At 38.6% G+C, this 16,222-nt stretch overlaps 2 protein-coding genes across 4 annotated transcripts; both read right to left on the bottom strand.

Annotated features, from left to right (window-relative positions):
- Positions 1–5,157: 5,157 nt before the first annotated feature.
- Positions 5,158–7,480, bottom strand: LOC122015720 (probable trehalose-phosphate phosphatase 6). Its single transcript, XM_042572743.1, has 11 exons — positions 7,103–7,480; positions 6,872–7,012; positions 6,717–6,788; positions 6,551–6,646; positions 6,408–6,464; positions 6,221–6,322; positions 6,048–6,125; positions 5,883–5,952; positions 5,729–5,799; positions 5,552–5,644; positions 5,158–5,456 (listed from the first exon to the last, which is right to left on the bottom strand). The coding sequence occupies exons 1-11, from the start codon at positions 7,352–7,354 to the stop codon at positions 5,388–5,390; spliced, it is 1,101 nt and encodes a 366-aa protein (XP_042428677.1). The 5' UTR covers positions 7,355–7,480; the 3' UTR covers positions 5,158–5,387.
- Positions 7,481–10,770: 3,290 nt separating this feature from the next.
- Positions 10,771–13,229, bottom strand: LOC122016334 (probable starch synthase 4, chloroplastic/amyloplastic). 3 transcript variants are annotated; one of them, XM_042573598.1, is made up of 7 exons: positions 12,730–13,229; positions 12,583–12,634; positions 11,861–11,983; positions 11,700–11,775; positions 11,434–11,622; positions 11,066–11,129; positions 10,771–10,974 (listed from the first exon to the last, which is right to left on the bottom strand). In XM_042573598.1, exons 1-5 carry the CDS (start codon positions 12,837–12,839, stop codon positions 11,573–11,575), a joined length of 411 nt encoding a protein of 136 aa, XP_042429532.1. In that variant the 5' UTR covers positions 12,840–13,229; the 3' UTR covers positions 10,771–10,974; positions 11,066–11,129; positions 11,434–11,572. The 3 variants fall into 3 exon arrangements, with proteins under 3 accessions (XP_042429532.1, XP_042429531.1, XP_042429530.1); XM_042573597.1 differs by having other exon boundaries at positions 11,066–11,622; XM_042573596.1 differs by lacking the exons at positions 10,771–10,974; positions 11,066–11,129; positions 11,434–11,622 and having other exon boundaries at positions 11,629–11,775.
- Between the last annotated feature and the right edge of the window lie 2,993 nt (positions 13,230–16,222).

Genomic DNA, 16,222 nt, shown 5'->3' with positions numbered 1-16,222 from the left:
AGGAACTGTTGAAACTGCTCTAACATATGTAGATTAGATTTCTATAAAGCATCTGTATGACCAGACATGGTGACAGAACGAGTAATGCTTAGAATAACTAAACTATACAGATACACATCTGCATGATCCGCAAAAAATAGTGTCAGGACGACCCGTGGTCACACGAAGAATCTGAAGCAGAAAAGGACGTCATAGTATAAATCAATAACACGGGGCATCGGCATTGAAATTGGCAAAAAAAAAAAAAAAAGACATCGGTGCCAAAATTGACAGGATAAGGCATCGACACCGAAATCGGCAACATAGGACATCGGTGTCGAAATCAACAAAAAAGGACGTCGACGTCAAAATCAACAGAAAAGGATATCGACGCTGAAATCAACAACAGCAGTAGGAAACGACGCAGCAACAAGAAGCAATAATAGGGGCGGCAAAAAAATTAAGTCAAAGAAGGAGAACTATTTTGATACCATGAAAAAATTAAAAAGAGGAAAAAGTTAACCATATTATTAAATCCAAAAAGAATATTGGAAATACAAAAGTATAAGCCTTATATAGCTAAGTTAAGAAACCCTAAATAAAAAATGAAAAAAAAAAATAAATTGTCATAAAAGTTATAAACAAATAAATATATATAATTTAACAGAGAGAACATCATCTCAGTAGTGTTATAAAAGGAGCCCATGTCTGTGAGCCAAGGTATGTTGACATACGCGCAAACTGATACATATATTCTCCTCCACTATTCATCTCCTCCATTTCTCCCCCGCTAGAGATTAACTTGAGCGTCGAAATGGATGAGCCACACGCCCGACCTCCATTCTAACTCTCCTTCTCCTAAGCTTGGTAAGCACCTTTGGTGTTTTGGCTTTCCCTCTCTTCATCCTCCTTAGCACGCAACGACTCCATCAATGTAGAAGATAACTCCCTGGTGGCTCACCCGTCGATGATTCAAACATGAACACATGACTAATTTTAGTATATTCTCGAAATACCAATATTTTTTTTCATGTCATCAGCTAGTTTCATCTTAAATTGACTGATCTGCCTAGATAATTTTGAATCACTTCGAATCAAAATCAATGTATTTTTGGAAGTCTCCTCAATGTATTTATGATAATTTTTTTCATGAAATAGTTAGGGGATCTCTTTATATTTTTACTCTATCTATTCAAAAATTCATTGCTCTCAATTTACGCTATCTAATTAAGATCCAAAGGCATAAATACATTAATGAAGCCTTCGAGAGTACATTGGTTTGATTTGAAATGATTTGTAGTTCTCTAGATCTATTAGTCAATTTCAAACGAAACTCTTTGATTGACCTATACCATTCATAAATTAAAAGTTTTATATTTTTTGAATCAGGAAAATCCTAAGAACTCATTAGTGGTGTCGGTTAGTTAGTATTATTGTCTTAGGTCTTATAATAAATTTATGATAAATTTTATCGAGCTGTTGCAAGTTTAAAAATTCACTGTTCTTAATTTATGCTATCGAATTCATATCTAAAGGCATGGATACATTTAAAAGGTTTCCAGGAGTACGTTCGTTTTGATTTAAAATGATTTAGAGTTCTTGACTCCTTCATCTGAAAATTTAAAAGTTTGATATTTTTCGAATCAAGAGAGTCTTAAAAGTTCATTTGTGGTAATGATTAATGAGTATTATTATTTTATATTTTATAATGAGTTTATTATAAATTTTAGCAAGTCTACAAATTTAAAATTTATTGTTCTTAATTTATATTATCAAATTTAGATTCATAACATAAATATATTAAGTAGATTTATTGTGATTTAAATTAATTAGGAATTCTCTGTATGCATGTTTCAAACTAAATTGACTAATGGCGTAAAAAAAACAAAGAGAGGGGCATTTTAAAGCTATGTGATTTAAATATTATAAACATTGAGTACACAAAATGAGAAATCTTGGAATCTGCATGGGCAATTCAGTAAAATGCAGATGTTTTAATATCTTGTTCGCTCTCTCTCTCTTCCCCATTTGGTCATTCCATTTGATGAATTATGTGTTCGTTGGGCCTGAACTTGGGCAACTGGTACTTATTTCTACTGTGCTCTCAGTGATGGGCTCTCCTGAGAAAGACTGGAGAAGCATGAGCTTATCTTAAATGAGCTAATCATTGGCATGGCAGTACCTATTTGTTCACTTGTAACTTCATGTCAGAAAAGTATAGGATAAGAAGTTTTGATCAATTATTAGAATAAATAAAAAAAATGCTCGCAATGGACGGTGTAGCAGGTTAACATTTCAAGTTTATCATATTATTAAAAAAAAATATATGTAATATATCATAACTGAAAATTAAATCATAAATACTTAGGAGACTACATAAGTACTTTCCCGTTGCAATGTAGACTGGGGCAATGAACGATCTAGCAGGTTAATATCTCATATTTATCATTCTGCTAAAACAAATATGTGCAATATACCATAACTGAAAATCAAATCATGAATACTTAGGAGATTACATAAGCACTTTCCGGTTACATCTTAGGTTTATCATTTTACTAAAAAAAATATCTACAATATATCATAACTGAAAATTAAATCAGGAATATTTAGGAGACTATGAGCACTTTCCCGTTGCAGTGTAGACTGGGGTGAGATGGCTAGTAGTCATGATGAAAGATGTGATTGCTTCGACTGCGACCATGCAACTCACCCCACCTACCACATGAAAAACAATAGTTGCATGGTCGCAGTCGGGGCGTAAATCTCCGGTCCCTGTGCAACTCACCCCACCTGCCACATGCTCGCTCAGGATACTATGATTTACCTCTCTCGTGATGGCCTTGGGTCGGGTGCGGCGGAGGCACTGGGGACGAGCGATTTCGCCTTTTGCCACGTGATTGCTTCGGTTCTACATTATTTGATCTTGACTAAAAATTCTTGGAAAAATATGGATCAATTCCATGAACAGATTGTGTTTACCCTTAGACTGCGACCATGCAACTATTGTTTTTGTGTAATGTCTAGAAAACAAAGCTTTTGAGGCTACTGGCTACCCAACCGAAAAGTAGGTCAAGAGTTCAATCATTCTTGCTTCCATAATGTTTCACCTGTTTTGATTGATTGTTTACATCTGAATTTCATGGCGTGCTCTGTTCTTAATACTAAGGATCCAATCAAATCATGACAATAGCGATTATCTTGTATGCTAACAAAAAAAAAGGAGATTTAAAGAGAAGACAAGAAATCGAAGAAAACTAAGAGAAATTTGTCGTTTTCTAAGTTTTATCAAAAAAAAATATTAAGAATAGAGAATAATTTATCAAACAGTTAAACAAATATTTATATAGATTTTAAGCCTTAAGACTCAACAAAAAGAAATAAATATTAATATATAGACCTCAATTTCTAAAGAAAATAAAGAAATTCTACTTAAAAAGAAAAATTCCTAAAAAAAATCCTAATAGAAAGAAACTCATAATAAATGTATGATATATCAAAAATAATTTAAATATTAAAAAAAATAAATTACTAAAAATAACAAAAAGATGTTTAGATCCTCTGAAAAGAATTTAAATGATGTTTTTGTTTGTCTTAAACTTAGCTATACCAAATTCTCCAATAAAAATATAGATTTTTAAATTCTGTACGTGTAAGCATAGACAAAGCCTGATTAACCGTTGAACATTAAGTGTTCTTATATTAGTCCGGCATGAAATCACTAACAGTTAAACTAGCTGCTAATACACTAGCATTCTTAGTTGCTTGGTGATGATCTTCCCTTTTTCAGTAGCATGCACTTTTGATGGGTTTATGGTTAATTGTTATTAGGTTGTGATCATGTCCGGAATCTGAGTCGGATGAAGACCTGATAAGGTGTCGCGGGCATTGATGGAGGAGAGACGGTGATGCTGCGGTCGTACGGGCTTCGACGAACAGACCCCCACGTGGCCTTGAATGACTACTAGGCCTGAGTCGGCGGTACTAGAACTCTGCGCACACTCAGACAAGTACACGGAACGTTAGGGACCAAGAACCAGGGAAAAAGTCCTTGGAGCATGCCCTTCGACGCTCAAGTCAGGTACTTTTTCCCCCAGAAGAACAGTGTACGAAGGAAGAAGAAAAGTAAACAAGTGTACAAGTGAGCGTACCTGCGCAAGGGAGAGGACGTCCCTTTTTATATGACAGTGTGTACCTTCTGGAGACTGACTCTTGTCAGAGGGTGTCGAGTGTTAGAACTTGTCGGGTGGTGGATGACACATGGTCTTCTCCTATGGACTGGGGGGGGATTCTATTGATAGATGACCCCAACCTTTGAAATATTTCCTAACATGCAGCAGTTATTCTTTAACAGGTGGTTACGATTCCCTGACACGTTGTCGCGTAGTGCCTTCTATCCTGCCCATGTGTGATAGAAGCAGTCGAGGTCGGATTGCTAAGTGTTGATGAACAGACTGGGTGGATGGAAGGGCACGACCAGAGTTCCCTTCTCCCCACTTTTATGATTCAGACCTGATGGAGAATGACCAGTCTGTTTGCGCGGGATAGCTTGAGGAAACCCGACCAGTGAAGGTTGGTCAGGCTTCGTCTTGATCATGTGTCATACCGCAGACATGGTTTCCTAACCGGTAAACCCCGCCCTGGCTTTATACGCCGGAGGGCTTCAGGTGACCCCACTCTGTATGTTGATTGTCACGCCCCCTTGACTTCTGACTGTCACGTTTCTTTAATTTTTGACTATCACATCCCTTATGATCGGATCCTACCATCATGCACCGTATCATGCTGCTTCAATGGTGTTGGGACAAACTGTACATGCTCTGTTTAAGTGAGTTTTGGCACCAATCATTAGGAGCTTGTAAAGGCATGAGGTGAAGTGGATTCCAACTCCTCAACCTAATATACTTTGATTCCCTTAAGCCTTAGTTGGTGCATGCCTTTGCTGACCCACCTCAATGGATATCCCAACACCTCAATGCTTAATTGCTAGTGCTGAGATTCCCATTCCTTGTCTGAGGAGGCACTTACTAAAATCTAAGGTAGCCCATGGCCGATCGAAATAGACGCGGCGGCTTTCTTTCTTTGTTTCTCTATTCAGCTTATGAGGGTTGCTAACCAACAAGGCTCATGTGTGTCTCAATGGATATCCCAACACCTTAAAGCAGTATTGCTTTTCTATTAAACAATCTTTATATTCCAGAGAATTGCATAGTGAACACTTTGTTTAACCAGAGTTGTCATTTCATCTTTCTCGATTGTACACTGATCTACTTACATGATTCGATCATCTGCTTGTGCAGGAGGGAAGAAAGCTCGAGTTGCAGAGCTTTCAGACCCAAGAAAAAATAGAACGAGAGAAAAAACAGGAGGAGAAAAACTCCATCTCTTTATGAGCTCTGTGTCCAATCTTTCTACACCTTTGATACAGCCTTCGTCTGCCGGCGTTTCCACTCGACAAGCCGAACCAAGAAGTCCTTAACCTGGACAAATCACATCAAGAATCAGGCTGGCAAATTGACATTGTCGACAATCATATAACTAGTACTAGAGAAGGTTCATCAGTCATGGCACTTGCCTCAGATGGCTCTTGAAGGCAATAAGTAGCATTTGTCTCCTTTGGAAACTTCGAAACAAGGATTCCAATGCCTTGTCCACTTTCTTCCAGAACCTAAGATGAAGAAGATGATGATAAAATATTAGCTTCCCACACATCTCATCTCATCTACCTTCTTGATAAAGCATTGAGGCTTACCTTGAATGCATCTTCGTCAGTTCGATCATCGCCTATGTAGATCGGCATTACATTCCTGCAGTTGGCGAATCCTGTAGAAGCAACGACAGATTACTTAAATGAGCAGCTCAAATAAGAAGATGTTTAATTGGCGGCGGTGTATCAGGTTAATTACCCAGTGACTCTAACAGGAACTCCAGTGCCTTCCCCTTATCCCATTTGATAGTCGGACGGATCTCCAGCACCTGCATGTCCGAGCAACGAGTAGAACGAGTCACGATCGAGCTCGAATCAAACTGCAAGTTGTTGTTGGGGAGGAGAAAAAAAAACAAAGTTTCACCTTTCTTCCTTGCGTGAGCCGCAATTTTGGGTAGCCTTTCAACACAGACCTCACCTGCTCGAACAGTGTCCCCCAATTCTGCAAGAATTGACATGAATTTGCTTTGCTATTTCTGATATAAACCGAGAAGTTTGGTGGTCGATCAATGATCTGAAGTGGTATAGCTAGCTAACCTTTTCATCCACGCATCTGAAGTGGACAGATGCACAAAACTTGTTGTTCTCCACTTTGGCGCCAGGAGTGGACTTGGTTCTGTCTAGTAATGTTCTATGCACCTGAAGGAAACATGGAAGAACCTTATTTAGAAATAAGAAAAGCTTTAGGATCGAGAAATTAAGGAGCTATGAAGAGGGAACCAACCGTGTCGATCATGGGCAGGAACTCACTGGCTGGTTGAAAGAGAACTCCTTTGGCATCCTGAACAACTCAAAATGGGAGAACGAGATAAGCATGCAATCGAGAGGAGTTGGGAGTTTTTGAACTCTGGTAAGGAGAGAGCTTACTTTGGACTTGGCGTGACGGGACTTCTCAGGACCTTTGATGTCCATGCCATGGCTGCCGGCGTAGTACAGCTCGGCTAATTGGACGAAGTTAATTACCTGTTCATGCACCAGTAGAACCTCTGAGTTAGCTAGGGAAGAACGAGGAGAGGCGGCTGTGGTAATGTACCTTGTCGAGGCGTCGGCCGCTTACGATCGCTGTGGGGAAGTTCCTCGCTGCTTCCCTCACTGCCTTCCTCATCTGGAGACCAGAGGCCGATCAAAATCTCATCTTGAAGCAGGGAATGAGTAGAGGAGGATCGGAGGGGAAGGACGACGACTCACCGCGTTCGTCATGAAGGCCGAGTCGGGGTCGTCGACGATGGGGGAAAGCGTCCCGTCGTAGTCCAGAAACATCACGATCTGCTTCCCGTTGGAAGCGCTCGCGATTTGATCGAAGTTGCTCAAAGCCGACGGATGCCGCATCTGCTCGAACGGAACTAATTAATTAAAACCCAAAAGAAGGGAACTTTGGACGAGCGGAAGGCGGGAAGGAGGCATCGAAGTAGAACTCACCCTCAAATCGGACAGATCGTTGAATACGGCATCGGCGAGAGGTCCGGTGGCGGCCGCCGTCTTGGCGCGGGTGGGCGAGGAGGCCCTCATGGAGTCGAGCCACCAAGAGACCGCCTTCCCGCCGTCGAGTTCGATCTGCGGAAGGCACTTCTTGCGGACGGAGAGAGGTGGCGTGTAGGCGAACAAGGGGGGAGAGCTCGCCACCGCGATGGAGGCGACGGCCTCCGCCGGCGCAACATTCTGCTTCGTCATGGGGGAGGGCAATCGGATTAATCCTAGCAGAAAAGGAGAAGAACGAAATGATCGCCGAAGGGAGGGAGAGCTATGGAATCGCAGCTAGCGGTCGATGATGAGGGCTGCCGGCTGTAGCGACGCCGGCGGTGGTGAACGGTGAGGGTGGCGAGGAGAGCAGGCGGTGGATTTATAGGTCCGACCTTGTGAGTAAGAGAGGGAGCGCCCTGTTCTCGATTCCACACGTGTAGTAAATGGGACCCACTAACACGTGTATCCAGCACGGTCCCGTAAAAAACCAAACCGGCCAATGATAATAATTAATGCAATTTTTTTAAAAAAAAATAAATAAGAAAGAAGAGGCGTGACGAGAAGATACATGCTCATAATAAATTGTCAAATAGAAAATATATATATAGAGGATATATATTTTGTATACAATAATAATCGAAATACATTATTTTTTAAAAAAAATTATTTTTTTAATATGGTTAGAACTTATAATCTCGGGGGCGGATCCTCTTATCTGCAAAGGCTAAATCAATTCATGGTCCAGTCTTTATATTGATAAGGTAATGAGCCCCACCTATTAACAGGTGGGGGATATTACCTCCCACCAATCTCCTTGTCCCGGTCCAAGAGGGGACCAAGACAAGGGGACTAGAGGATTCGGTCTCATAACCCCGATGCTCAGTTCTTACCAAGACAGGATTTCTTGGACCACTTTTTGTGGTCCAGGAGATGTGTCACTCATATTTACGGTCGGACCATGACCGCGATCCGGCCGCAAATGATTACGATCCCTTCCTGGATTCATCGTCTCCACTAGGTTATAGTTTTTGTTCGGAGCGGACGACCGGAGGCTGTCCGGAGGACACCCTCGCTCAGCGCCCAATAATCTGGTCACTTATTCACCATCGGAGGCCTCCGGCTGCCCGCTCCGAATAAAAACTATAATCTGATGGGGACGGTGAACCCAGGAAGGGATCGTAACAATTTATGATCGGATCACGACCACAATCCCGCCATAAATACGAATGGTACATCCCCTAAATTAAAAAAAAAAAAATGATCCAAGAGACCTGTGCTCGTTCTTACCATCTAATTAATTCTATATAGGTCCAGTTCCAGTCTAAATTTTTACACTAAATTTAACATCAATCCATATCGTAATGGAGAATCAAACCATACTCTCTTTACTTCCGCTTCGTCTTGAGTGTTGTTGCGCCGTAGGGCAATCTGCAATATTTCTTCAGTTCCAACGTGGAGTTGGTAAGGAAATTCATTGCTAACCGACAAACAAATATGTAAGCAATTGAAGGTTTCCTCCTCAGCACTGACGCACTGGTTAGTTGGTTTAATTAGGACGACAAGCAAAATGATTAGAATAATATTTCACTAATTAAATAATAATCGGTTTTCTGTTTGTCAATCCCTGTCGTTGTTTAGGAATATGCAAGCTGAGGCTGTGTTTACATGAATGGAGAGAAGATTAGAGCGCCAAAATAATGACTTGACTACTTGACTATTGATTTTTTTTAAATATTCAGGTATCTAATTGTTACACTACTCTATGCAGTTCGTCAATTAGCAGAAGCATTATTAATCGAAGGACTTTATTTATTACTATGGGAATGTGCTACTTTTGACTTATAATCAACACTGGAAGCTAGCTAGCATCAATCGGTCAGAATTTCGATCCCGCTATAAAATTTTTAATAAATAATTTTTGACTCGAACGCACTGTAGAGTAATTGTATGGTCAATGTTCGGCACGAGTGGACTCTGTGTCACTCGGTTCTCTCGCTTAGTCATTCATTATCTTTGACTGGGATTCGATCGGCTGGAGCGGTCCAATACTCCAATTGGCTGAAATCTTGCGGTTTTTACTTTTTAAGTTTGAATCCATAAATAGCAGTCAACGTCAACCAGTCCACGTTGACCTCGAAATCGGCGAAAATATGGCGATACGCATAGATTGGCACCTCGACTGCTACTAAGGTGAATTATGGATATGGCTTCATCTAAGTAACAACAGTGAAATGGAAAATAATGGATGATGCAATAATAATATAGAAATCACAGTCAAGATAATGCGATCATCAAAAGTTATAAAAAGGTGGTGGTTAAAATCAAGGACTATGTATCCAAATAGACTACTCCTCTGCACACAATCGGTTTCATCTTGATTGGACCTTATTCTACTTTGCATTACTTTCAATCTATGTTCGGTCGGCTCTATGCTGATCGGACCTCCCACTTTTCTTGGATATAACTCCCGGTATATGTCAGGTCGGCTCCATGTAGGCATTACATCATTCTACTTTGCATAGCCCTCAGTCTACACTCGACCGACTTTATGTCAGTCAAATCTCATTCTACTTTGCATAGCTCCCAGTCTACGTCGTCCGACCGGCTCCACGTCAGTCGGCCCCCCCCCCCCCCCCACTTCTCTGGGGCATAGCTCTCAGTCGACTCCTTGTTGGCTCAATGTCAATCAGACTAGTGCTAGGAGAAAACATTGTTAGGGAATCACAACCACTTATTAGAAAATAACGACTGTTCGTCAGAGAATATTCCAATGCTCTGTCATACACATGAAGCGGAACCTTCCTCCACCTAATGGGAGTTTGTCGTATATCTTCTATCACCCGATATACCCTGACGCCCGATATTCTTTGATGTCTGATGATTACGAAGGTTACGAAAGACAGTATAAAAAGGGAGTTCCTTTCCGTTGGCCAGGTACGCACGCGCTTGCACATACGCATCTAATACAATTCTACTTTTTCATACTTTTTCGCTCGGCCTCTTTCTGACTTGAGCGTCAGAAGGTCTGTGCCAAGGACCTCTTCCCTGGTTCTCACTCTAACGCTCCCTGTTGTTTGGTTTGTGGTGTTTGCAGGTTTGTGGGTACCATCTGCGATCATCTCCCCTTGCTCTGTAGGCCCAAGATTCGTGTCCTCTCCTGGTCAACATCCTTGCCCTCGTTGTCGATGTACCCCCACTACAAGAAAAAAGGTCTATAATGACACACATAAATGTCCTTATAGTATATTTTTGATGACACTTAAGTTTTAGTGACATCATCAACAAACGCCCTATAAAGTGATGTCGTCTTAGACCTCCTCGCATTCCTGACATTTTATGATGCCTTTATACAATATCAATGTTAACTTTAAAAGTGTCACAATATAGGGATATATCGACAGTCAAAAATGTCAGGAAAAATCATATTTTAAAGACATTTATAAATGTCACCTAAACTAATTTATAATGCCATAATAAATATCATTATAATAATTTATAAATACATTAAAAATTATCATTAATTTTTATTTAGAATAAATAACTTGAATACAATATTTACATATCATCACAATTCATTGACCATTTAGAATAAAAAAAATTACAAAACAAAATTTAAAGAGCTCATAGATATTTTTATTCATCCAATACTCATTTGAGTCAAATTTACAAATGCAATACTAATGATAAATCTTTTACATCCAAAACAACCTACAAAGACACTCAAAATATTAAATTGTAAATACTAACAAAGTCTTGTAAAATAAAAACTCCGATTAGATGGATCATCTTCAACCATTATATTGATTCATAAAAATCTAAGTACCTGTCACCTGCAAATACAATGTATATATTTGTATAAGTGAAATAAAACAATGAAGATACAAAATTAATAAAAATAGTTCAAAATATTATATATCATACCAAACGAGAAAAATGCAAAGTATCATTCCATATGCACCTAATAGTAGTCTTCGCTTACTGTTAACTACAAATATCAAAGAAAACAATGAAAAATTTTTGTTTCCATAACAGTATATGGAAGGATGTACTTTAATCAGAAAAGTAAAGCATGACAATGTAAAGCATATATCTGATTACGTTAAGCATGACAATATTTAATCAGATCTAGCTAAAAATTCTGCTTTAAAAACCCTTCCGAAAACAATGTAAAGCATATATCTGATTACGTTAATAAACCATAGATCTGGAAAGCTAAGGTCCATTGAATTTCACTAGAAATCAATGACCATTAGACAGCACGATTTAAGAAGATAGGATTTGGTCCATACAACAAAGGTTGTCTGCCAATCATGACAGACAATGGATTATGTCAGGCCTTTTCCCAGCTTCATAGAGCAACTCAAGTGCAGCACGACTGAAAAACGAAAACCGTTTGAAGTCATCATGCTCTCCATAATATGTTCCTCTCTAGAAGAACTTGGCTGGATGGTGAGGCTCAATAAAATAAACAGGCAGTCCTGAAAATTAACTTTCTGTCAAGCTCATTTTGTATATCTAATACAAGTTAAAAACCAGAATAAACTTAGTTTTACACCTTCAATAGTCCCAACCCAAATTTTGTTCCTGAATAGTTGTCCATCAAAATAAGACTCTACCACAACATCCAGTGCCTGCAACATCAACTATACTGAGAACCTACAGAAACACCATATCATCCCAAAAGTAGGAACTGGTACAAACAGCAATGTAATATACCTTCAGATCGGTAATAAGATCATACTGTATACAATCATATTTTGGAAGGACAATTTCCACTAGGTGTCCCTTCCTCTGCAATGCTTTACCAAGACCAGTGATAACATCCCCTAAACCACCAACCTAAAAATAAATATAGATCACAAAATAATTAAAAGTAATAGAAAGAAACATTGAAGTTCATAAGGGTAATTTTCAGGTAGAACATATGAATGTACACAGGCAAGCACTTAAAATACAAACTTTCAGCTGGATTCTCGAGTTTAGACTTCACAATGTTATTTCTTCCTTAATTGCCTTTGATTCATAGCACCTGACAATATTATTCCATCCCTATTCCATCCACATAAATTTCATAATTTACATAGAAAAGATTTGTATGTAGGAATAGAAAGTTAAGAGGTCCAAGAGTTAGTGGAAGTGTGCAACAAAAACATAAAAGCAAACAGATATTGTGATATGCACAAGTATTTTAACAGAAATATCTGTTTATTATTACTCGAGGCTAAGCAGACATTAAATGTTGAATGCTCACTTGCAACAATACTTAGAAGGCACTTCAAAAAAAGCAAAAGAAGGAATCTAAAAGTATCCTAAAACCACTTCAACATGTCTAAGCAATGAATAAGAACTCATCTGATTAAAATTTTGAATATAAGATCGCAAAGTTCTGATACAAGAAACAAAGAGTTCACATTATGTGAGATGCAAGTTTGGCTCACCTTTGCAACTGGTGCCATTTCTGTAGCAATATGGATAATGTTCAATCCTAGCCTGCATAAGAGAAACAGAAAAATAAAGAGTAATCGTATGAACTTTCATAACTGAATGTCGTACAAAAACATCTGAATAGCAATAAGAAACCAAACCTTGTACTGGTGTACGTCAACTTCAGGAAGGTAGTCAACCTTTCATGCTCACCCTTACTCTCACAAGCCAAATAAGCATCACGAATTCGAGAATCTTTCTTCCATGCCATATCTCGCAATGACTTGGCATCATTGGTTGATATCTTCCTTGGATGTGGGGAGGGAGCCAGAAGAGGAAGACATCCTTGGATGTGGGGAGGGAGCCAGAAGAGGAAGACAGGCGGATCTCTTCCTCCGACACCATCTCCTTCTCGCCGTCAGAATGTGGCAATGCGAAGGCGACCTCGTCGCCTGGCGAGGCTGCCTGCGGTGCTGCGGTGAGGGAAGAAATAATAAATAGGTTTCCTTTGAGCTTCTCCTTACTTGTTGTGGAGAGGGAAGAACCTGGTTACATTGCAAAGAGGAAAGGAAAGAAGAAGAGGTGGGAGACGAAGGAAACCTAGCGGCGATAGAGGAGGAAACCTAACGGCGATAGAGAACAGAAAAAGGAAAGACGAAGAGGTGGGAGATAAAGGAAATGATCGTGTGGGAAGGGAATTAATAGTGTTTACAATATAATGACACATATAAAATATGTCACCATAAGAGGCCTAATATGATTATTTTTATAAAAAAATAATCAATGATAAAGAGTGTCATTATAAATGTTTTATAATGACACTTTTTTATAAGTGTCATTAAGTAAATGTCATAGTAGATGTTTTTTCTTGTAGTGCCCCCCCCCCCTATAACTACCCCATGGTAGTTTTGATGTGATTAACCAAGTTAAGGCAGATCCTATGTATTTGATTCTTGTGTCTAAGTGTACAAGAGCTTAGAAACACAAGAAGTCTAGTGGAAGACGTAACTAGCGAGAAGGATGGCACGAGAAGGAAGTCAACGAGCTCGGTGCATCCGAAGGACGAGATGTTGCGGAAGAGTACACCGACGGATGAGAAGGGCGTGCATGGCGGTCCGAGAGATGAGAAGCCATGGAGGAAGGTTGCTCAAGGAGAAGGTCAGAGTTGGGTTCAGATGAACTCAACTCCAGTTAGCCGAAGCATCACCCACACGAAGATATCAGTAAAGAAGCTAATCTGCCGTATGGAAGGCGCCTTTGTACTATTCATCAAAGCGCCTTCCAGTGACCGTTAGCAAACATAAAGTTTTATCTTCGCACGGGTAAAGCTTGCCATGTTGGAAGTGTCTTCCAACCTATTGAAGGAACCTTCCAGCCTCTGGTAGAATTTTTCAAGGGCCATAAAAAGACCTCTGGAGCTACGAAATAGAACACAACTTGAACTACAACTCTTGTACTCTTTCCTAGTCTATTTCTTGAGTTGTCAACCTTTGTAAGAGATTTCTCCACCTGCAACGAAGAAGAATTTTTTAGTGTCTTTCACTGTCTTGGATTAACAACCATTTAGGTTGTAACCAAATTAATTTATGGTCTTCTTACATCTTTATTTTAAGTTGTTTAGTCAAATTTTATTATTGTTGTTTTTCTTGTGCTACTAATCAAATCAAAAGAACAAGAAGGGTTTTTTTTAGACAATTCACCTCCTCTTGTTGCCCCTGCTGCACCAACAAGTGGTATCAGAGTCATAACGCCTCAGAAGGATTAATTGTCGTCTAAAGCACCGAGACGATGGCTGAACCAAGCATTTACCCGTCGAAGTTTGAAGGAGAATTCATGACATGGAAGAAACGCATAGAGGTATTCTTTAAAACAAACTTTGAATTGCTTTTAATTATTAAATATGATTTTATAGCTCCCAAAGACCCACAAGGAAATAAAAAGAAGGATACCAATGGACCAAGAAGAAGCAAACAGACTTCGTATAGAACGGATGAGCCCAGTTCCACCTGCTCAGCATACTTCCACCCCAGGAAGTCAATCGGATAGAAGATTACAAATCAGCAAAGGAACTTTGGGAGAAGTTTCTGGAGCTATATGAAGGAACTTTCGAAGCAAAGCTCGTGAGACTGGACCTGCTCCAGAACCAACTGACGAACCTCCAAATGGAAGAAGGCGAAACAGTTACACATCTGCACTCGAGGATCAAAGAACTTATCACCAGACTCACGAATCTCAAAAAAAAAGGTAACGAATTGAGATTCATTAAGGTACGCTTTAAATGCATTTCCTAGGACACCCGAGTGAACATCTATAGTTAACTCATTTTATATATCTAAAGACCTCGAAGTTAGTTCATTAGAAAAAAAAAATTTCCACTTTTGAACTTCACGAATCAAGATGTGTAGGCTTACGAAATAAAGAAGAAAAGATAGCCCACAACATTGCTCTAAAGGCCAACCAGAAAGGTGAAACAGATCCAAACTCTGAAAAATCAATCAACGAAGATGAAGCAGCATTATTGGTAAGAAAATTTAGTAAGTTCATTAGATCTAATAAATTTAATAAGTCGCATGCGAAAAGACATTTCAGAGCAAAAGGAAGGTTTGGTGCTACAACTGCCAAGGAGAAGGGCATATCAAGGATGACTGCCCCGAACTAAGAAGAAGAACAAGGACAAGGGTAAAAGACCAACAAGATCGAAACACAAGAATCTGAAGGTCACATGGGATGAATTGTCGCCCTCTGAGTTCGAAATCAAAGCTTACGTTAGACTAGCTCTAATGGTAGACCACCAAGAAGAAGATGAAAGCAGCTCAGAGATGAGCATCGATGAAGGGGGAGGATCTTCAGAAGAAAGTTGCGATGAAGGGGAGCATCAGAACACGAGGTAAGTGAGGTACGTGCGCTATCTCTCAAACAATCTTTTAAATTTATCAAAATGCTATCTAAGAATATAGTACAATTAGAAAGAGATAATGTTAGGTTAAAATTAAACTTAGCAAATTCATGCCCCTTAGATATGTTTGATAATATAAAGATAGAAAATGAAAAATTGAAAATAAAAATCAAAAAGTCAAAAAAATGGCCATGCATGTTCAAACTATTTTTAAAAATTAAAATTTAAAAATTATGGTAGAATAAACTGGTACATTATAAATTACAAGAGATAAATTAAGAAAATTCCTAAAAATTATGTACCTCCTAATTTTTAGTAAACCCAGTGGGCAGGAACCTATATTGGATTTCCAAAATATCTTTTAGATTAAACTCCAATTTTTTAATTATTAGAACAGAAATTGTGTCGATTAAAAAAATATTTTTTTTCTATTCATATTTCAAGTTAAAAAAAATTCTATGTTATCTGATGATTTAATCTATAAGCAAAAAAATTTTCAAATTTTGCTTACTATTGAGTTATTTTTTATAAAATTATTAACAAAAATGCTACTTTGAAATTTAAATTTATTTTGCAGACTTAAATTTTGAAAATCTTATTTTTTTGTGATAAAATATAATATTCTCCATCCTTTAAAATATTTTTAAATTTTTTTGAATAATGTCTAATTTATTACAAATTATTTTCTGAAAAGATAATTATTCAAGAAAATAGAAATTTTGAAAATTTTATTTTTCTTAAACAATGTGTCTCATATA

The sequence above is a fragment of the Zingiber officinale genome, chromosome 8B, assembly GCF_018446385.1.
Source record: "Zingiber officinale cultivar Zhangliang chromosome 8B, Zo_v1.1, whole genome shotgun sequence".
NCBI classification, from domain to species: domain Eukaryota; kingdom Viridiplantae; phylum Streptophyta; class Magnoliopsida; order Zingiberales; family Zingiberaceae; genus Zingiber; species Zingiber officinale.
This window is presented reverse-complemented; position numbering and strand designations above follow the sequence as displayed.